The 23,893-nt window shown below is 36.8% G+C and overlaps 1 protein-coding gene across 1 annotated transcript in view; it reads left to right on the forward strand.

Annotated features, from left to right (window-relative positions):
• KDM4C (lysine demethylase 4C) overlaps nt 1–23,893 on the forward strand; it is a 437,653-nt gene that overhangs the window by 270,146 nt on the left and 143,614 nt on the right. The window contains exons 12-14 of the mRNA XM_044920760.1: nt 13,908–14,089; nt 15,724–15,937; nt 17,770–17,846. Of these exons, the coding sequence (XP_044776695.1) occupies nt 13,908–14,089; nt 15,724–15,937; nt 17,770–17,846 (473 nt within the window). The remainder of the gene's footprint in view (nt 1–13,907; nt 14,090–15,723; nt 15,938–17,769; nt 17,847–23,893) is intronic.

Genomic DNA, 23,893 nt, shown 5'->3' on the forward strand with positions numbered 1-23,893 from the left:
ATAGTGTTCTTCTGTGTCTCTAACTACAGTCTTTAGTTTAAAATCTAATTTGTCTGATATAAGAATTGCTACCCCAGCTTTCTTTTGAGGTCTGCTGGCATGGAAGATAGATCTCCATCCCTTCACTTTCAGTCTGGATGTATCTTTAGGTTCAAAATGAGTCTCTTGTAGACAGCATATGGATGGGTCCTGTCTTTTTATCTAATATGCAGCCCAGTGCCGTTTTATGGGAGCATTTAGGCTGTTCAGGTTGAGAGTGATTATTAAAAGATATGAACTTATTGTCATCATGTTGCCTGTGAAGACCTTCTTTTTATAGATTGTCCCTGTAAATTTCTGTTTTATATCAGTCTTGGGGTCTTTCTCGTTTTATAGAACCCCCCTTAATATTTCTTGCAGGGCTGGCTTAGTGGTCACATATTCTTTCAGTTTCTGCCTGTCTTGGAAGCTCTGCATCTCTCCATCCATTCTAAATGACAGCCTTGCTGGATAAAGTATTCTTGGCTGCCTGTTCTTCTTGTTTAGTACCCTGAATATGTCTTGCCAGCCCTTTCTGGCTTTCTAGGTCTCTGTGGATAGGTCTGATGTTATTCTGATTTTCCTCCCCTGTACATAAAGAATCTCTTCCCGCTAACTGCCCTTAAGATGGTTTCCTTGGTTCTAAGATTTGCGAGTTTTACTATTACATGCCAGGGCACTGGCCTGTTTTCCTTGATCTTGGGAGGGGTCCTCTCTGCCTCTAGGACACGAATGTTTGTTTCATTCCCCAGATTAGGGAAGTTCTCAGCCTATGATTTGCTCAAATATATCTTGTAGTCCACTCTCTCTCTCTCTCCACCCCCTCCGGGATTCCAATAATTCTGACATTGGAACGTTTCATGGTGTCACTTTTTTCTCTGATTCTATTTTCATGGAATCTGAGTTGTTTTTCCCTCGCCTCCTCTTTTCCCTTTTTATCTATTAAATTGTCTTCCAGGTCACTAATTCGTTCTTCTGCCTCATTTACCCTAGCTGTTAGATTATCTAGATTAGATTGGATCTCATTGATAGCATTTTTAAGTTCTGCTAATTCAGCTTTCATTTCTGCCCTTAGAGACTCTATGTTGCCATTAATCGATTTCTCCATTCTAGCTATTGTCTTCACATTTGCTGGCCTGAATTCCATCTCCGACATCTTGGTTATATCTGCATCCATCTGTAGATCTTTGGCATAAGTCATAATCTCTGAGTCTTTCCTATTTTGGGAGTACCTTCTCCTAGTCATTCTGTTGAGGGGTGGTTGAGGGAATGTATAGAGTCCAAATTATTGACCACAACCCAAGCAAGATGCACCTGTTTTATAGGGACCTTAGGCCTCTTGTTCTCCCAGTCTGTCTTCTGGGGGAGAGGCCTGCCATGCTGTTACTCAGGCAACCCTGTTTGGGCAGAGTTGCCCTGCCCCCTGTGGAGGGTGATGGGCTCAGTGGAAACTGGTTTTTTTGGGCTTTTGTTCTCTGGCGGTGTTCCCTAGCGGCTTTCTGTGTCTCTTCCGAGAGTCAGAGCAGAAGAGAAACCGCCAGCTGCCCCCAGTTCGCACACGCGGCCCCACCGCTCTGGGTTTCTGTCAGGCAGGCCGCCCTAAATTCCTTTCCTCACCATTACCCGTGTGTGAGTCTGTGCCCAGTCCCTAGCGCAGGAGGCTGTCGATCACGGGCAGTGTAGGATCCCCATGGCCAGGCTCCCTCCCACTGCTGTTTATCCTCCGATATCTGCCCGGAGAATCACGGCTCCCTGCTTTGTACCTTGGAACCAACCGCCTGCAATATTCTGTTTGTAGAGATACAGATCTGTCTTCTTACATCTGAGGCTGATGTTGTGGATGTTCAGAGTGGTCTGGTAGATATCCAGCTCAATTCCGGGGACCAGTTGGAATAGGGTCCCCTACTCCTGTGCCATCTTTTCCCCCTCTTGTGTTTTTGATTTTAGCCATTCTGGCAGGTGTGAGGTGACAGCTCATTGTACTTTTTATTTGTATTTCCCTGATGAGGATAACGTTGATAATCTTTTCATGTGTCTCTTGGCCATCTGGATGTCTTCCTTAGAGAAATGTCTGTCTGTGTGTTCTGCCCAATTTTTAATTGGATTATTTGTGTAATGGGTTTTGAGTTTTATAAGTTCTTTTTTTTAGAGTTTTATAAGTTCTTTATATATTTTGGATACTAACTCTTTTTTTAATGTTTTTTTAAAAATTTTTTATTGTTATGTTAATCACCATACATTACATCATTAGTTTTTGAGGTAGTGTTACATGATTCATTGTTTGTACATAAGACCCAGTACTCCATGCAGAACGTGCCCTCCTCAATACCCATCACCAGGCTAAACCAGCCTCCCACCCCTCTCCCCTCTAGAACCCTCAGTTTGTTTTTCAGAGTCCATTGTCTCTCATGGTTCATCTCTCCCTCCGATTTCCCCCCCTTCATTCTTCCCCTCCTGCTATCTTCTTCTTTTTTTTTTCTTAACATATATTGCATTATTTGTTTCAGAGGTACAGATCTGTGATTCAACAGTCTTGCACAATTCACAGCGCTCACCATAGCACATACCCTCACCAGTGTCTATCACCCAGCCACCCCATCCCTCCCACCCCACCCTCCACTCCAGCAACCCTCAGTTTGTTTCCTGAGATTAAGAATTCCTCATATCAGTGAGGTCATATGATACATGTCTTTCTCTGATTGACTTATTTCGCTCAGCATAACACCCTCCAGTTCCATTTGGATACTAACTCTTTATTGGATGTGTCATTTGCAAATAACTTCTTTCATTCCATAAGTTGTCTCTTAGTTTTGTTGTGTGTTTCTTTTGCTGTGGAGAAGCTTTTTATTTTGTTGTGGTTCCAACAGTTAATTTTTGCTTTTGTTTCCCTTGCCTCACCTATCTAGAAAAATGTTGCTGTAACCAATGTCAGAGAAATTACTGCCTGTGCTCTCTTCTTAGCATTTTTATGGTTTCAGTTCTTTTATTTCGGAACTTAGTCCATTTTGCATGTACAGCTCTTATGAGGGCTCGATTATCCACATGGTTGAATAAATCATCATCAGTTGGCAGTTTAACTCAATCTTCAGCCCCTCTCCACTCCATTGAAGTCAGAGGTGGGGCTGAAGTGCCAACCCTCTGATCTTGCCTTGGGCTTTTTGGTAACTGCCCTCATCCTGGAGCTATCTAGGGGCCCCCAGCTACCAGTCAGTCATCTTATTAACATGCAAAAGATACTTTTATCAATTCTAAGATTCCAGAAGCTTCTAAGATTAGAAGCTCTTGTATCGGGAACCTAGGGGCTGTGACCAAATATTTCACCCAGTGATGCTCTTCTCACCCATATCATTCAGGAAATTCCTAGGGTTTTAGAAGCTCTCTGCCAGGAACTGGATCAAAGACCAAATATATTTCTTTTTATATCGCAATATCACAGCAAGTATGATTTGAATAGCAAACACGGAGGATTATTTTGGAGATGCATTTAAGCTACATTGATGAAGGATGAGGTGAGTTGTAAGCAGGCTGCCTATGAGGGGCCGCTTATTGTGATTTTATCTAAGTGGCAAAAGTGTGGTTGCCTCTTAGTGCTGTCACATATGTAAATCAAATAGTTTTGGTTTACCTCTTAATTCTTCTTGACCACTGTTCTTGGGTTCTGTGTGCATATCTATTTCTACTACCTTTCTCCAAGAGCTTTTATTTCTGCCAGAGATTCAGAAGTAGAGGCAAAGTTTGGTTTCTTAGGTATAAGTCAGAAACATTTTTTTTTCATTTTTTGATTTTTAATTTTTAAAAAAATACCTTAAGTAATCCCTATATCCAACATGGGGCTCAAACTCATGACCCCAAGATCAAGATTCTCATGTCTACTGACTGAGCCAGCCAGGTGCCCCTAATTTTTAATTTTGTAAGTTTTTATTTTAATTCCAGTTAACATACCATTGTTATATTAGTTTCAGGTGTACAGTATAGTAATTCAACAATTCCATACATCACCGGGTGCTCATTATAACAAGCGCACTCCTTTATCCCTATCACTCATTTCACGCATCCTCCTTCTTCTCTATACTTAAGAGTCTGTTTCTTGGTTTGCCTCTCCTGCTTTTTTTTTTTTCCTTTTGCTTCTTTGTTTCTTAAATTCCACATATGAATGAAATCATACGGTATTTGCCTTTCTCTGACTCATTTTGCTTAGCATAATACGCTCTAGCTCCATCCACATTTTTGCAAATGGCAAGATTTCATTCGTTTTAATGGCTGAGTAATAGTCCATTGTGTATATATACCACATATCCATTCATCAGATGATAGACATTTGTGCTCTTCCCATTATATGGCTATTGTTGATAATGCTGCTATAAACATCGGGATGCATGTGCCCTTTGAGTCAGTATTTTTGTATCCTTTGGGTAAATACCTAGTAGTGTGATTGCTGAATCATAGGGTAGTTCTATTTTTAACTTTTTGAGGAGCCCCCTTATTGTTTTCCAGAGTGGCTGGACCAATTTGCATTCTCACCAATAGTACATGAGGGTTCCTTTTTCTCCACATCCTCGCTGTTTGTGTTTTTGATTTTAGCCATTCTGACAAGTGTGAGATATCTCATTGTAGTTTTGATTGCATTTCCCTGATGGTAGTGATTATGAACATCCTTTCATGTGTCTGTTGGCCATCTGGATGTCTTCTTTAGAGAAATGTCTGTTCATGTCTTCTGCCCATTTTTTTTTTTAAGCTGGCATATTTGTGTTTTTTGTTGAGTTTTATATGTTCTTTATATATTTTGGGTACTAATCCTTTATCAGATATGTCATTTGCAGATATCTTTCCCCATTCTATAGGTTACCTTTTAGTTTTGTTGATTATTTCCTTTGCTGTGCAGGAAAACTATTGGCGTTGTACCAATAGTTAATTTTTGCTTTTGTTTCCCTTTCCTTAGGGGACCTATCTAGAAATAGGTTGCTATGGCTGATGTCAGAGAAATTACTACCTGTGCTCTAGTCTAGGATTTTATGATTTCAGATTTCACATTTAAGAATTTAATCCATTTTCAATTTATTTTTGTGTATGGTGTGAGTAAGTGGTCCAGTTTCATTCTTTTTCATGTTGCTGTCCAGTTCTCCCAGCACCATTTGTTGAAGAGACTGTCTTTTTCCCATTGGATATTCTTTCCCGCTTTGTCCAACATTAATTGACTATATAATGGTGGGTTTATTTCTGGGTTTTATTCTGTTTTGTTGATCTCTGTATCTAATTTTGTGCCAGCACCATACTGTTTTGATTGCTACAACTTTGTAATATAACGTGAAATTTAGAATTGTGATGCCTCCAGCTTTGCTTTTCTTTTCGTTTTTCTTTTCTTTTCTTTTCTTTCTTTCTTTCTTTCTTTTTCTTTCTTTCCTTCTTTCTTTCATTGTCTTTTTCAAGATTGGCCATTTGAGGTCTTTTGTGGTTTCATACACATTTTAGGATTGTTTGTTCTAGGTCTGTGAAAAATGCTGTTAGTATTTTGATAGGGATTGCATTAAGTGTGTATATTGCTTTGGGTAGTATAGACAATTTAACAGTATTTGTTCTTCCAATCCATAAGCATGAGATATCCTTCCATTTCTTTGTGTCATCTTCAATTTCTTTCCTCAATGTTTTATAGTTTTCAGAGTACAGGTTTTTCACCTTTTTGGTTAGGTTTATTCCTAGGTATCTAATTATTTTTGGTGTAATTGTAAATGGCATTGTTTTCTTAATTTTTCTTTCTGCTGCTTCATTATTGGTGTATAGAAATGCAACAGATTTCTGTATGTTGATTTTATATCCTCTGACTCTACAGAATTTATTCATCAGTTCTAAAAGTTTTTTGGTGAAGTCTTTTGGGCTTTCTATATAGAATATCATATCATCAGCCAATAGTGAAAGTTTGACGTCTTCCTTGCCAATTTGGATGCCTTTTATTTACTTATTTCTTTTGTTATCTGATTGCTGTGGCTAGAACTTCCAGTACTATGTTGAATAAAAATGGTGAGACTGGACATCCTTGTCTTGTTCCTGACCTTAGGGAAAAGGCTTTCCATTTTTCCCCATTGAGAATGATGTTAGTTGTGGGTTTTTTATAGATGGCCTTTATAATGTTGAGTTGTGTTCCCTTTAAGCCTACTTTGTTGAGGGTTTTTATCATGAATGGATGTTGTACTTTGTCAAATGCTTTTTCCCGTGTCTGTTGAAATGATCATATGGTTCTTATTCTTTCTCTTATTGATGTGGTGTATCATGTTGGTTGATTTGTGAATATTGAACCACCCTTGCAACCCAGGAATAAATCCCACTGGATCGTAGTGAATGGTTTTTTAAATGTATTGTTGGATCTTGTTTGCTAGTGTTTTGTTGGAGACTTTTGCGTCCATATTCATCAGAGATATTGGCCTATAGTTCTCTTTTTTTCTGGTGTCTTTATCTGGTTTGGGTATGAGGGTAATGCTGGCCTCATAGATTGAATTTGGAAGTTTTCCTTCCTCTTCTATTTTTGGAATACTTTGAGAAGAATAGATATTAACTGTTCTTTATTTTTTTTATTATGTTTAGTTAGCCAACATATAGTACATCATTAGTTTTTGATGTAGTGTTCAACAATTCATTAGTTGTGCATAGCACTCAGTGCTCATCACCACACGTGCCCTCCTTACCCATCTTAACTGTTCTTTAAATCTTTGGTAGATGGGCACCTGGGTGGCTCAGTCATTAAGCATCTGCCTTCCGCTCAGGTCATGATACCAGGGTCCTGGGATCGAGCCCCACATCAGGCTCCCTGCTCCACGGGAAGCCTGCTTCTCCCTCTCCCACTCCCCCTGCTTGTGTTCCCTCTCTCTCGCTGTCTCTCTCTCTGTCAAATAAATAAATAAAAATCTTTAAAAAAAATAAACGTTTGGTAGAATTTTGCTGTGAAGCCATTGGTCCTAGACTTTTGTTGTTGGGAGTTTTTTTGGCTACTGATTCAATTTCTTTGCTGGTAATTGGTCTGTTCAAATTTTCTATTTCTTCCTGTTCCAGTGTTGGTAGTTTATATGTTTTTAGGAATTTATCCATTTCTTCTGGGTTGTCCAATTTGTTGGCATAGTTTTTCATAATATTCTCTTCTAATTGTATTTCTGTGGTGTTGATTGTTATTTTTCCCCTCTCATTTGTGATTTTCTTTATTTGGCTCCTCTCTCTTTTTTTCTTGATAAGTCTGGCTAGAGGTTTATCAATTTTATTGATTTTTTTTTTTAACGAACCAGCTCCTGGTTTCATTGATCTGTTCTACTGTATTTTTAGTTTCTATATCATTTATTTCCACTCTAATCTTTATTATATCTTTCCTACTGCTGGTTTTAGGTTTTGTTTGTTATTCTTTTTCTAGGTCCTTTGGGTGTAAGGTTAGGTAGTTTATTTGAGATTTTTTTTTGTTTTTTTTGAGGTAGGCCTGTATTGCTATAAACATCCCCCTTAGGACTGCTTTTGTTGCATCACAAATGTTTATGTTTTCAGTTTAATTTGTTCGCATTTACTGTTTTATTTCTCCTTTTATTACCTGGTTAACTTAACCTCTATAAATTTGTGGTCGTTCCAGATTTTTTATTGTGGTTGATTTTTTTTTTTTTTAGATTTTATTTATTTATTTGACAGAGAGATAGAGAGAGAGAACAAGTAGGCAGAGAGGCAGGCAGAGGGAGAGGGAGAAGCAGGCTCTCCACTGAGCAGGGAGCCCGATGCGGGGCTCGATCCCAGGACCCTGGGATCATGACCTGAGCCGAAGGCAGCCGCTTAACCAACTGAGCCACCCAGGCGCCCCTGTTGTAGTTGATTTCTGTTTTTATAGCACTGTGATCAGAAAAGATATGTGGTATTACTTCAGTCTTTTTGAATTTGTTGAGATTTGTTTTGTAGCCTAAAATGTGATCTATTCTGGAGAATGTGCCATGTGCACTTGAAAAGAATGTGTATTCTGCTGTTTTAGGATGGAATGTTCTGAATATGTCTGTTAAATCCATCTGGTCCAGTGTGTCATCCAAAGCCATTGTTTCCTTGTTGATTTTCTGTTTAGATGATCTGTCCATTGTTGTAAATGGGGTGTTAAAGTCCCCTACTATTATTGTTTATTATCATTTCCTTTGTGTTTGTTATTAACTGTTTTATGTATTTGGGTGCTCCCATGTTGGGTACATAAATTTTTACAACTGTTTTATCTTCCTGTTGGATTGTCCCCTTTATTATGGTATAATGTTCTTCTTTGTCTCTTGTTACAGTCTTTATTTTAAAGTGTATTTTGTCCGGTATAAGCTATTGCAACTCCTACCAGAGAGAATATTTTTAATACTGTTAAAAATAACTATCTTAGTGTATTGTGTGCATGATCTAGGAGCTGGTATTTTGCCTATAGGCAAGTTCTTTTATAAGGTAATACACCTTTTTTTTTTAGTGTTGTGGCAACTGAAAAATTTCAGAGCAGCTGTTCAAGGTGCTTCTGTTATGGCAGTAACATTTTCAACAGGTGACTTCAGTATATTTATCCAAGGTAGTATGTATTTTCCCCATCCCCCCATCATAGTAGTGGTTGTTTGGGAGCTGGCCATCCTTCATAGGATGCCACCTAAGCCATTGCTTACATTTCCTTACTCAGGACAAAGTTCCTGAGAACATGGTGTCTAGAACTGTGTTATAACCTGCTTCTGTGAATTCTGTATAAGAGCTTATGTAAATTTAAGGAACTACTGTGTGTTTTTAACTGTATTTTACTCACTACAGAGTAACGGGAACGTTTTTGTGAGTTTAGATTGCCTTCATGAAGTAAGAGACTCACCAAGAAAAAAGAAAATGAAGTTCTGATGGCATATAATTTGTTTTCTACTATAGCTAACAAACCTTGTAGATCTTAATGAAGGAACTGAGAGGAAAGTATGCCTTCTTCCAGTATTGACTTGTTTTCCTTTTGTTTAAGGATCACAAATTGATTAAGGAAAATAGCTTATGAAATTCTTGCCTGGCTGTGAGAACAGAGTCTGCACTACTTTTATTAGGGCTGTATTTGTTCAACAGTAACTCTGTGATACTAATATTTTTGATGAATATTATATAGTCATGTTTATGTTAATGATTCTCAACCTTTTTGCTCTCAGGACCCCCATGCCCTTAAATGTTTTGAGGACCCCAAAGAGATTTCATTTAATCTTATCATGTCCTTTCCCTTCCTTTTTCCCTTCCTTCCCATGGGTTCACCTTTTCAATACTTATTTGCTTGAAGTTAAAACAGGAAAAAATTTAAACGTATTAATTCATTTAAAAGTAGCAATAATAAATTCATAGTTATATTTGTTTTCATAAAAAATAAAAATATCCCCAAATTATAAAAAACAAAAAGAGGAGTGGCATTGTTTCACAATTTTTTTTGCAAAGGTGTTTAATATTAGATTTAATGAAAATAATTGGATTCTTACATCTGTTTCTGTGTTCAATCTGCTGCATTATCTTCTGGTTGAAGTATATGAAGAAAGTCCAGCTTCACACAGATATGTGCTTGGAAGGGGTATAATATTTTAATAGCCTTTTCAGATAATTATGGACATTCTTCTTTGACACTACACCAAAAGTTGGCATGTGTTAGTTTTTTAAAGATTAGTTGCAATGTGGAATCTGAAATCACGTCAACGAACTCTTTGTACTCTATTAAGCTAAGGATTCACTGGTTTGTCTTCACTTTGAGTGACTCTTTTACACATGCATGATTTTGGAACATAATGCATTGGTAAACATATCTGAGTTGTATAGGTCTCTTTATATAATATTTAAAAATTATATTGGATATTATCACCATCAGTCCCATCAGAAACAGCTTTAAGTATTGGGAAGTTGTCAAGGTTACAATAGTGGATACATATTATCCAGAATTCTAATTTTGACTGATAAACTTGAATTTACTACTGTCAACAAATACTCTGAATAGTTTTTTTTTTTTTTTATTAAACTGACAGACTTCTTCTGTTTACTTTCATGAAAATTCCTACCAGACCCAAATCTTACTTACTCTAGTTTGTGTGTTAATCATTCTTTGAAGTAAAAATGGTGTTCCATGAAGGAGACATCTTATTCAACTTGCAGTTCAACTAATTGCACATGCACTTTTCCCCAAGACAACTATTGAACTTCTGTGCAGCAGAAGTACTTTATGCATATATCCCATGTTTATCACAAATTTAATAAAATTGTTGCCAGGATGACATAGGCAAATAATGTCTTCATGTTATTATGAAAGCATTTTTGACTATACAGACTTTGTGAAATTATGCTGCATGTCTCTGGGAGTCCACAGACCTTACTTTGATCTGCTGGTACACTATTAGCCCTTCTTTTATTCTTGTTAGGAATACAGTAACTGCTGGTAATGTTTCACAGATTTCCCAAACTTTGATGCGCTTACACCAAGGGATTTTTCATTTGCCTCACTCTCTCCTGAATCTACAGCAAACTGGCATTCAGGATGAGACTCAGAACTGTGCACAATCTTCTGATTGTTGGTATGCTGGTAGAAAAAAGATATAATTTTAGTAATAAAAATATTGGTATTCATTAAATACCTACAGTGTTCGTGTCTTTTTATGTTTGATAGTATCTACCCTGGCCCTTTTCTTTTATGAGGATGTTGTGAGAATTAATTTGATATTTATTTATTTAGAGAAGGGGAGAGAAGGGTTGGGGAGGGGCAGAGAGAATCTTAAGGAGGCTCCATGTCCAACATGGAGCCTGATGCAGGCTGGATCTCACAACCCTGAGATCATGACCTGAGCTGAAAGCAAGAGTTGGACACTTAACTGAGCCACCCAGGCACCCTGAACTAATTTGATGTTTAAAAAATGTAAGAATCTATTTTTATTGCATGGCATGTTTTAAAATACATCATGTTGTGAGATAATTATGTTCTAATGAAAGTACAGTGACGCATTAAAGGTTCATTAGTCAACTGTAGTTGAAGGGAGGAAGAGAGGAAATTCCTAGGCATAGTGATGCCAAATGTCAGAACATTTAAAAGCTGCAGTGGAAAAAACATTTTTCCTCTTCTGTATACTGGAAGTGGAAGTATTTTTTTTTTTAAGTAAGTAGATGAAGGTTTACTAAAATGGAACCAGGAACAGGAATAGATGCTGAAAGGGAGAGTTTTCATTTGAAATAATGAGATGATGAAAGTTTTTAGATCATCCCAGAGGGACTCCCTCTTCCCCCCAACATTCTTGGTTCCCTTGGAATTGAGATTTATAGTTAAATGAATGTTATAAATCTAGAAAAAACAATAGCCAGATGAGTCTATCCTTGAACATGCCATGGGTCAATTTGGTAAGCAAGAGTTCTTGGAGATGGAGGGTGCAATGAAGAAATTTCAAGAAGAAAGAATATTTACTTTCAAGAATGTGCCAAGGTTTTTGATTTTTAAAGCTAAATTAAAATGTGAATAATCACCATGTACTTGTGATTAAATGCACTCTCTTCCTCCTCATAAAGTATTACAGCATTTAATTGATAAACAGATCAAATGAAAATAAGATGATTGGATGGATTTTACACAATAATATATACAGTTATATGTCACTTTGAACTTTACAAAGAACTCCAGCACTTTAGATTTTAAAAAGTTTTACATTTACTATTTCATTTTAATATTAAAAAGAGAAAAAAAAAAAACTCTGAAGTAGGTGAGAAAGGAATTCTCATTGTAAATTGTAAAATGAGAATGAGTTTTACCCAAAGCCATAGGCCTTCTGAATCAAAGGGTTTGAATTTAAAGGTAGGTCTCTGGACTAACAGTTCCCTCTACTTGGTGCTGCATAGTGTTGCTGCCATGCTTTTTTTTTTTTTTTTTTTAAGATTTTATTTATTTATTTATTTGAGAGAGAGAGAGAAAAAAACAGCATGAGAGGGGAGAGGGTCAGAGGGAGAAACACTGAGCCGGGAGCCCGATGTGGGACTCGATCGCAGGACTCCGGGATCATGACCTGAGCCGAAGGCAGTCACTCAACCCACTGAGCCCCCCAGGTGCCCCGCCATGATACTTTTAATTGATGGGATTACATAGTTACGGTGTTCACTATGTATTCTGGCCCAGAGATTATCCAAACCAAATGAATACTTATTGGGCCAGAGTACAGCCTCATCTTTGGGGAAGGACATCCGTAGAGCAGGATTCTCTCCCAGGTCTGTTGAGAAAGTTTGAGAAAAGCTCAATTTGAATCAGGCTATCCTAGGTCAAGTCTTGCCACGGCTTGCCCACACCCTCCTGCTCTCTGGCTCTCTTGTTAGGAATTGCCCTCCTTTACTTCTTTTTTGTTGTTAGGCTTTTAGGAATTAAATAGTATTTACTCTATCCCTAAAAATATTTTGAGAACTCCTCACATTAACTTATGACCAACCAAAGGGATAGGAGCATCATCTATCTTGTGTGTTTCAACCTTTTATAATAAAGCAAGTGATATGATAAATATCAGGAAGAGGCAATAGCTATTCAAACCCAAAATATTTCTTTTTGTTTAGATCCCATTTTTAGTATGTATGTGGGAGATATTAGCCTATGAGTTAAGGACTTAATGGTATTTCAAATTCCTGGTCAAATTTTCTACTCCCATCTTTAATTTGTCAAATCTAAGTCTTCATAGGAAGTCTTCTATTCTGTATTGTAGGGAGACTGAGATGGAAGTAGTGTATGTTTAGTGGCAGATTACTTCACTGCAAACATAGGCTAAGGTTCTTACCTTTTGTTTTCAGACACTGCCTGGTTAAGTACTAAGCATTTTCCATTGTTAATAATAGTAATGATAATAATAATAATACCACCACCACCACCAACATGGAAGCAGGAACATTCCCTTTCATCTCAGTTGGCATTTGATGTCTTTTGAGTTCTTTTCAGCCTCATTTAACTCTTCTTATTTTTTCATCTCAGCAAATCTATTTTGACTTTTGTAAAACAGGTAAGTCAACAAGGCAAGGGGCTGGAGCACACTGGTTCACAGAAGCACCTGTGCCTTGGGACTTGAGGACGTTGCTCCACAGTATCTATTTGTTAGACTATGACAGCTAGTGGTGAGGTGTTTTAGAATGTGTCACAGCTGTAGATGTTAAGTACTAGATGTAGCTGTGATTGCTGTCACTTGTTCTCATATACTGTCCTCTGTTATAGGCATTAGGAATTTTTTCTCTTAACCTGTTATATCTTTCTGTATTTTTCTGGCCTTCTATAAAATTTTGTAAAGTGGTATTTTTGTGGAGTAGATCTCTGCCTCTTTCATGTTAACAGTTACACATGTTTAAGAGATTTGACCCTCTGGGAGTATTATTTTGAGCAAATAAGATTTGAATAGGAATTGTTTTTCATATTCATGTAATGGCAGTGTATTGCTTGGCACATGATAGGTGCTCTGTAAATGTTATTTGTCATGAATTCTTGAACTCAAAAGTTAATTAAGTGAAGTTCATTTAATACATTTTTATTAAGCCATATACAATGTTAGGTGAGGAAACTAAAAATAGTGGTAAGGCAGTTACTGGGCCAGTGAATTCCTATGCTAGCTGGAAGGTAATTTCACAGAAGTAGTGAAATTGAAGGAGGGAGCAGTTTAGTTATTATTGGCAGGGATGGGGAGGGTATCAAAAGGGGGCTCATTGTCTGGCCATCAGATCTGACCTATCCCTTGAAGATGAGGAGGATGAAAAGGACATTCTTTTTGTTCTGTTTCTCAGAACCTATTTGAAGGATAAAATAGGTTTCCTGTCTGACATTAATATCAATGATACTTTGGAATGTTTGCTTCTTTTATAACAGGATTGTTTTTCCCTGGGTCCCATGCTCACTGTGTTTTCATGCCTTGTTTTGCAAGAATTGCCTGAGGTTCCGTCAATTGAGGAGGAAGTGGAAGAAACAGAGTCTTGGGCGAAGCCTTTGGTCCACCTTTGGCAGACGAAGTCCCCAAACTTTGTGGCTGAACAGGAGTATAATGCAGCCATGGCCAAAATGGAGCCACACTGTGCCATCTGTGCTCTCCTAATGCCCTACTACAAGGTAATAAGGGTGGAGGGGTCACTGTCAAGGTTTCGTTTCACTGCTTCACTTTCTGTATGACTGTAAAAACACAGATGAATCATTGTAAGGTAAGTATGCGCACGGAAAGGGAGACATCAATACTTACATGGCCATTGTAAAAGAGCAAACAGAATTTCTGAGTGCTACTTGAAAGACATTTCTCTGGTAGTGCTTTATCATTTTAAAATAAATGGTTTATTTGTCATTGTTCATTTCAGTCAAGGGGCAGTTCCAGTCTTTTTAATCAAGAAACACAGAACTGAAAGCTTAACAATATGTTGTATAAGTTTTGCAAAGAGAGAACTTAGACTTAGTCTCTGTTTTGTGTTTGAAAATATCACTCTCAATAATATGTCAGCTCTGGGCCCACATTTAAAATGTCTCTGTCTTCCCACATGGAACATGCATAAAATACAGCAGGACTCAATACAAGCTGGATTGTTCAGTTCACCCTCATCAACTAGCTGTGCATAGTACTGTTTTCAGTGTTATTCCATATGTCATACTGATGGCATTTTGGCTCACTGAGGGCCACATTCTCTAACACTAACCCAGACAAAGTGATCTTCAGGAATCTAGTAAGGGTGGAATTTCGTGACCTATTTTAAGATACAATATATAATAAAGTGTATTGATGTGAGCACTGTGTTCTGAGTTATATTATCAATAATGGAATCAGAAGTATTTTAAGATTGCTTCTCTTTTAGAGTTCATATAAACACTTTTTTGTTCAGACATTTCAGGGCATGAAATTGTGTGATTTGCCACATTTTCAGATCTTTGAAAATATAGAAAGTAAACTTAACTCACTTGTCTTCGATGTGGCCCTTGTGAGTGACAAACTATTTTCCGTTTAGTCATTGAATGTCTGTTTTCTTGGAAAAAGTTAACTTTTTATTGACTCTTATTTCTATATCATAATCTGCCTTTGTATTTCCCCAATAATTAAAAAAATTCTCACTAAAATTATAAGATATAGGGAAACTTATTAATATAAGATCTCTGGAGATAAGATAGGTCATTAATTAGAATTTCAGTTAAGCGCTAAATGTTTTTCATATATTTTGGTGAGAGATGACAGTTTTGTTTTGCACACTATATTTTCTTATTTAGTGACATTTGCCAGGTCATTCTGTCTTGATGTTTTAAAAACTTTGTGGTGAGGCACAACCTTCAAAAATTCTCTAAAAACTGTTGCACAGATTAAAACTGAGGTCTCTGAAGACATTCCTTCAAGTGTAACCAGGTAAAATTCTTCAGTATATGAAACCAGGTCTGCTAACCTAGTGAAAATAAAGAAAGAAATAAAAATTCCTCAGAAAAATTGATGCTTTCCCTGAACTGTTTATGTAAGAATATAGTTTTAGCAGGTTATCACTTTTTCGTACAAGCAGATGCACAGAATGTCCTCCTGTTTCTACAGCTTAGCTTCTGGATGGGAGCCTGAAGAGGAACATTGATAAAAAGCTAATAGTTGTATCAAGGAAAACAACAGGAAGAACAGAAGCTGGAAGTTAGTGCATGGAACAGCTATTAGTGGATTTGAGTGACCAGAACAAATGATGAACTTTTTTGCATGTTTTTCACTCATGTGGGAATATTATGTTTTTCAGCCAGATAGCAGCAATGAAGAAAATGATTCTAGATGGGAGACAAAATTAGACGAAGTGGTTACTCCGGGAGGAAAGACTAAGCCCCTCATTCCAGAGATGTGTTTTATTTATAGTGAAGAAAATATAGAATATTCTCCACCTAATGCCTTTCTGGAAGAGGATGGAACAAGTCTTCTGATTTCCTGTGCAAAGTGCTGCGTACGGGTTCATGCAAGTAAATGAATCTCTCATTCATCAATCACTGGCTTTTCAGTGCTTCACATAATCTTTGTTTCTCACCGTTTTGTCCCCTACCAAATCTATTGCATTGAACTATTGGCATTCTTAATGGTTAGATCATTCTTTCTCACATTTCTTCTGATAAAAGTATGAGTAGGTATAATAATCCCTTTTCCTACAGTTTTGTGCAGTATCAGTGGAGAACAGTTTTGTTCTGTTTGTTGTCCAGATGTGGGGTCATTGTGGGGCTCCTTTCACATATTTGAATTTTACTTAAGAGATAGTTTGTAAAAACTTAATTTTAACCTCTGATGTTGATTCATGATTATTTTTCTTTGTACTTTTTAAAGAGACATGAATATTTCTTTGGTGATTTGGGGAATTATTGTTAAATTTAATTATAGAGTTTAATTTTTATTCTTTGTGAGGGTAAGGAGATCTCTGTTGCCTTCCAGGGGAGAACAGTCATTACAGTTGTTTTCCCCGCAGGACTCAGATGGTTAGGTTCCATACCTGTCACAATTTGGTATTTTCACATCATGGGATAAATGGCAAATACATTTTTTTTTATTTGCCTGCCATGTAAGTCCTCTAAAATGTGAAAAGGGATCTAATTTTTATTGCAAGTCTATTTTAAGGCATTTTAATATTCCAGATCTTACCAAATCATATGTCATGTTAACATACTTATGTATGGTCTCTGTCAGTGTAGCATGAATAGTTATAATATAGGCATTACCTTCTGTATTTACCCCAGAGAAACACTAGACTTACGTTAGGGTTGAAAGAGCCTCGCTGTCTATCATTTATTGATTGATTAGATACTGTCAGCTTCCCAAGAGATTTGAACATAATGTGTTTGAAATATAGCAACCTTCTTGTTGTACTTATATCAATCTGTAACACACACGCACATATATATATATATACACATTCACCCTACATTATTTAAAGTATATAACAGCCAATGCATCATTTCACAAAAAAAAACTAGGATTTAATTTTGATTCCCGAATGTACAAGCTATACAATTTAGCCATAGTATTTCATAAACATATGCTTGAACTAAACATTTTATAGTCTTAGTTAACTATGATAGGCTTTTCTTTGGTAATTACATCTCTGTTATTTTCTCTTTCATTTAAATGTAATAGAAATTTGATATTAAAAATTACTTCTTTAAATCTTTCAAAGCCCTTTGAAAGGCAGTCAGAGTAACACATGTTTGTTGGTACTGTATAATTGCTGCTTATATTTGCATCATCAGCTATTTCCTTACACAGTTATTTTGAGTCAGGCATGTACTGAATAGACAAATAGAACTGAAGATACCCCTTCATCACTAACCATGAATTGTGCATCCTCTGTCCCTATCATTGAAATTAAAGCTAATTAAACAATTTCTGAAATGTAATTTTAAATTATATTAATTTACAAAATATGTCAAAGTTTATTTATTGTATTATTTTAAAGCTTCCCCAAATTTTCCTTCATGAATTGCAACTAACTTTGAAATATGTTTTGTATGAGTAAAGAACTAGACCCAACAAATTAGAAATTTAATTATTGCCCATTCAAGAATTATCTGATAACTATTGTGAGCATTAGTAATGATTAAGACCCATACTCTCATGTTTCCTGGGGCTGATATCCTTTTAGCCATAAGGCATGAGAGCCAAAAGTATCTTTGAGACAGCCTTGCTTATGTTTTGTTCTAAGCAGTGACAACTGGTGGGCAGTTGTTCTGATTTTAGTTATTCAGTGCTAAGATGTATAATACCAAAATGCAAAAGACCTAATTCATGAATCCATACTATTATTTTATAGGTTGCTATGGTATCCCTTCTCACGAGATATGTGATGGATGGCTATGTGCCCGCTGCAAAAGAAATGCATGGACAGCAGTAAGTGGCCTATTTTAATATCTTTTAACCCCTCTTCTCACTTTCTCCACTGTGAACACATTTAAATCTAGCAATAAGGTAAGGTTGTACACATGCTTTTGTGTGCACTTCTACACTTACTATATTTCTAGTCTTCTCTTTTCAAATCATCCTGTCTGGTGGCTCTATTCATCATAGAAATATTAAATAAATTTCTAGGTGTTACTGTTCTACTCAGGAGCCTACAGAGAATGCCAATTTATCAGAACAAGTCTAAAATATTCCTTCATTTTCCTGCCCAGGTCTATTTTATAGTTCTTGAAAATAAATATTCTTTTTTTTTTTTTTTTTTTTTTTTTTTTTTAAAGATTTTATTTATTTATATGACAGAGAGAGACAGTGAGAACAGGAACACAAGCAGGGGGAGCAGGAGAGGGAGAAGCAGGCTCCCCGCGGAGCAGGGAGCCCGATGTGGGACTCGATCCCAGGACCCTGGGATCATGACCTGAGCCGAAGGCAGACGCTCAACGACTGAGCCACCCAGGCGCCCGAAAATAAATATTCTAAGTAACACTCAAGATGAGGATCCTCCCTGACCCCTGACGAAACCATGCTCATACATAACTTTTCCACTGGTATGAGTCTTTCCCCACTTATTCATTCATACATTCACACTTCAACAAACTTTGGAGTCTGCTCTTTGCCAGGTGAGACAGATTGCGCTGTCTCAGTCTGTGAACTTGAGACAGAATCTTTCAACAACAAATGATACCCCACTTAAGGTACAAAGATTCCTCCTCATCTAAATTGCTTTTCCTGATGAACCCTGTTGAAACTTCAGCTTACATCCAAGCATTAAGTTCTATTCCACTAACCCATCATGTCACCTATTATTCCATTTAATTATGTGCTACCTTGTTACTTCTTAAAAATTCTCTTTCAAGAAGCATCAGAACATTTTTGAAAATTAGGACCTGTTAGATCTTAACATTGTATCCCTCACTCTTAATCTCAGAGCAGATGATTTCAATTGTAATAGTAGCATTTGCTTTATTTCTCAATGATCTCTAATGAGTTAAATTTCTTTGCAACCAGATTAAAATCCTGAAGGACGATATAAGGAAAATGCCTTGCATGATAAAAATTTATGGCATGATATGTATGTTTAGCTCTCAGTGTTGAAAGAGACGTATGGTGACTATAAATTAAAGATGTCTGAGAATGTCTTTCTTAATGATTTTATTGCTGGCATTCACTTTAGGTAGTGAGGGAAAAATGAGGGAAAGTATGGACATTCTTTATAGCCCTAATAATCTGATCTGTTTCGTGTTAGAGGTAATATCTCCAATTTAAGAAGTCTTTCATTAGTGGGCCCAGAAAACATTTTTGTATTTCCTTTGATGTGATCATAATATTAACAAAAATTATATAAATACAGAGTATCTCAAAATCAGCCAGGAAGTTGTGCTGTAATAAGTATATTCAGTTCTTGTTTGCCATGCAGGTCTTATATTTATTATATGAGCCAAATTAAAGCTTTGTAGAATCAGTCTGGCCTGTGATCCTCTCATTCACCCTGAAGTATAGGTTTAGAGATTAGAGATATTCTAATCCAGTTCACCAAGGTTTGAAGAATTCTCTGTTCCATCCACAGTTACTGCTTGACTCCTTTGCTCACACACTGAACAGTCCTGTTTCCCAAGGTACCATTGTCCTTTGCATGGCAGAGCTAGGGCCAGGCCTACCTTACCCACACTGATTCTGAGGCTGTTTGTGATAGTTTATGCTGTTTTCCTTTAGCATGTCTTAAGAAGGAAGTACTAGATTAATGACTCTTTAGAACTAATTTAAAGCTCCTATTAATCTTAATCCCTCACACCCTTAGAAAATACAATGTCTTTTGTGTTTTATTATTGATACCATGCAATAAAAATGGAAACTCTCGAATACAATTTTACAATGATTTTTTTAGACCCACCTAATATCTTATTTCTAAGTGGAAATGATCTGAATTCACAGTGCACCAGTTGTTTTTTCAATTTATCCATTTGTGTGAACTTTGTCTATGAAGCTTGATTCCTGTTTTTTTCTCCTGAGAAATCAGTGAATTGCAGTTTAAGCATTGCAGAGGAGTAAGTGATAATATCAGTATTTTGGCTTTAAGTCCCTTATTTAGTGTGGTTGTGAGTGTTACAATATTAATTTTTAGTAGACAAGTATGATTCTTTGGATTTTGTGGCTGGAATGATTGCATTTTAAAAGTATCCTTAGACTTGACATCTTTAGGAATCAATCTCACATTGTCAGTTTTAGGTTCCAGAAAAGCCTTGGGACTCCTTTTAATGGAGGTTCCACAGGAGGTAATGGAAATCTAACAGTGCAAGGGAGGTCAGATGACATTTGATTGCTGGTTTGTACGTCACTAACTCTAATTCCTAATTATTTCCTGGGATTTTCTTTTTAAATGTACTTTGTAAATGTAAGATTTATTATTCATCATGAATGCGAAACATTCCAATAACATATTTTGCTTGGGATATATATTTATACAACAGATGTGATTGTTCTAGCTAATTCTGTTTCCTTTTATGATGAGTACTTGGCACACCTGGAGAGTAAGAAGAGGGTAGCCTGAAATACCTTATATTTATCTTTATAAGGTATATGTGAGACTTGAATGTGGTTGTTCTGTTTTTTAAAGATTCATTTTAAAGAGTTCTCATTGTTGGATGAATGGGTAAAGAAAATGAGGGGTATATATAGAGATACACACTGAAATTTCATATTCAGCTATAAAAAGGAAATCCTGCCATTTGCAACAACATAAATGGCCTTGAGAGCACTATGCTGAGTGAAATAAGTCAGACAGAGAAAGGCAAATACTGTATACTCTCTTTAAATGTGGAATCTTAAAAGAACACGCTGAACTCATAGGAACAGAAAGTTAATTGGTGACCGTGGGTGGGGGGCATGGGAGAAATAGATAAAGGTGGTTAAGGGTACAAACTTCCAGTTTTAAAATGAATACATTTTGGGAATCTAATATACAGCATAGTAACAACTGTAGTTAGAAATACTGTATTGTATAGTACTGTACTTGAAAGTTGCTAAGATTGGGGTGCCTGGGTGGCTCAGTCGGATAAGCGGCTGCCTTCGGCTCAGGTCATGATCCCAGGGTCCTGGGATTGAGCCCTGCGTTTGGCTCCTTCCTCGGCGGGGAGCCTGCTTCTCTGCCTGCCGCTCCCCCTGCTTGTGCTCGCTCGCTCTCTGTCTCTGTCAAATAAATAAATAAAAATCTTAAAAAAAAGAAAAGTTGCTAAGTTCTTTAAAGTTTTCACCAGAAAAAATAAATAAGTAAAAGAAACTATGTGAGGTGATGGATGTGTTACCTAATCTTATTTCGGTAATCATTTCTAAATATATATACATAAATCAAATCATCATGTTATACATTTTATGTTATACATTTTAAACTTACAGTGTTACATGTCAGTTATATTTCAGTAAGGCGGGTGGGGAGGAGACTATAATAGTAACTGTATCATGGAGGTAAGCATCAATAATTTATTTTTGTTTATTTTTAAATATTTTAACCTATTTATTTGACAGAGAGAGACACAGCGAGAGAAGGAACACAGGCAGGGGGAGTGAGAGAGGGAGAAGTAGGCTTCCCTCGGAGAGGGAGCCCGATGCGGGGCTTGATCCCAGGACCCTGGGACCATGACCTGAGCCGAAGGCAGACACTTAACGACTGAGCCACCCAGGCACCCCAGGCATCAATAATTTAAATTTTGGAAGCAAAGGCATCGTAGGGATTATTTCATCTAACGTTAGAAGGTAGTTGGTTTTCTTACTGTCAACCTGGGCGAGGTAACTGAAGATGTATGCAAGGCTGGAATCAGTGCTCAGTGGTCAGCTGTCTTTTTATTTACCATTTCTTTTTTTTTTTTTTTAAAGATTTTATTTATTTATTAGAGAGCGAGTGAGAGAGAAACAGCACGAGAGAGGAGAGAGTCAGAGGGAGAAGCAGGCTCCCCGCCGAGCCAGGAGCCCGATGTGGGACTCGATCCCAGGACCCCGGGATCATGACCTGAGCCGAAGGCAGTCGCTTAACCAACTGAGCCACCCAGGCGCCCCTTATTTACCATTTCTAACGAGGGACGTCACCCTGGCCCCAACTGTTGTGATAGTTTTTAAGTAACCGGAGGCCAGAACTTTGTCTCATTGACCTCTGTAGCACCCCTAATGCCTGGTGCAGTGTTGGATCATTTCTGAACGGATGAAACATAAAGTAAGAAGGTTGTGATCACAGAGATATGGGCCAGACCTTTATTTGTGGCCTTCAGTGCTCTCACTGTTTCCAGAGTCTCGCTTCAGTGCTCACTGTGTTTCATTTTGCTACTGTCTTTACTTTATCCATTTGCGTCAGTTAAAACAAGGAAGAAGATGCCTTACTGCCAGCTTCACCTGAATGTGTTGGGGGAAGAGATTAGTTACAAATTTTGGATTGTACCCTAATTTAGATTCTAGGATCCTGGCTCTATATCCAAATTCAAATGAAATGAAATAAAGAACCCCCCAAATATCTGTCTATCCTGAGATTCAGGTTGTACATCCCATCATTCTAACTAAATGTTACTGCTTTGTGCCTATTTTCCTATTTCAGTACCGCTCAGGTAAATAGATACAATTACCTGAAAGCTATGTTTCAGCTTATGGCTTATAACCCAACTGTATTGGATTATTTTATTTTCAGCTGTTTGTTTTTGACCTTTTGGGGACTATTTATAAAATTGATTTGAAGCAGTTTTTACTCTGTTACAGGATGACTTGAGAGCACATGCCAAACATTACCAAGTTCTCTTTTTAGCGGTATACTGTCAGTACTCTGATTCTAGCATGTGTTTCTTACTATTTTGATTTTTAATGTGAGTCTAATCACTTTTGATCTAAATTGCTGAAGTTTTCTCTAATCTGTGATTTCCACTGTTTAATGGCTGCAAGTTACTACTAATTAAAAATGCTAGTATTCTTACTGGAAAAATGCAGAATTTGTATTGATTTCTTTGAGATTTTTTCCCACCATTTTCTTTTTTATCCCTGCACTTAAAAAAAAATTTCCAGTATGGGTATTTCTGTGAAATACCTGAATACTCCTTTAGGGATACACTTCTGATTATGAAGAAAGATGTTAGTTAGATGTCTGGAATGGGCTGGTAAACTAAATACTTACTACTATTCTAAAAAGTAATCCATGTGTTTAATATTATGTAGAGTAAAAATAGGATTTTCTATATTATCTTTTGAAGAATTTATAATATAGAATTCCAAAGGGTAAATAAATATAAGCAGGTTGAAGAGGTTAAAAAGGAATATGGATAAGATTTTCTCTTCTTAAAATTTAAGGATAATGTAGCTGTCTGGTGATTTTTTTTCTGTCTAGGTAATTTGGATATTTCTTCAGGGACCTTTCAGGGGATAGGGGCTGTGAAGTTTTGTTTTAGTGCCATAAGTGGTGGTGAAAACTGCATGTAAGGATTGGTAACTTATCATGGAAAGTCACATCACACTCAGATTTATGACTTTGACAAATCATAAGTTTCCAGTCTCCTGTCCTTGGCAGCATTAAACCTGTGCTGTAGTTTTCCATTGTCAGTGTGAAAAATTTCAAATAAAGCGTGTATCATTTGTGCTATGTCTTACTAGGGGGCTTTTTTATTACCTTAAATAATTCTTGGGAGGGTAAGGTAAGCACAGTAGCTCACATACATATAATCTAAACAAAAAATCTAAATTAAAGAAAGATTTAAAAGCAATGTAATGAGAAGGTTCTATTAGAGATTATATCTAAGGTCTCTTCTGACCCTAAAATCCCTTGATTCTGTGTTGCTTTGTATTTCCATTTTGCTTTAATTAGCTTTCCTTAAGAATTGGGGCCCTTCTAGCATACTAAATTTATTATGCACTTCTTAACCTAGTTAGAGGTGTTAGGAAGTATAGGAATAGAAGTGGCACTGGTAATTATTGACCAGATCAGTGTAGTCTTTACGAGCTAAAGGAAATTTTTA

Source organism: Neomonachus schauinslandi, chromosome 13, assembly GCF_002201575.2.
Source record: "Neomonachus schauinslandi chromosome 13, ASM220157v2, whole genome shotgun sequence".
Taxonomy (NCBI): Eukaryota; Metazoa; Chordata; class Mammalia; order Carnivora; family Phocidae; genus Neomonachus; species Neomonachus schauinslandi.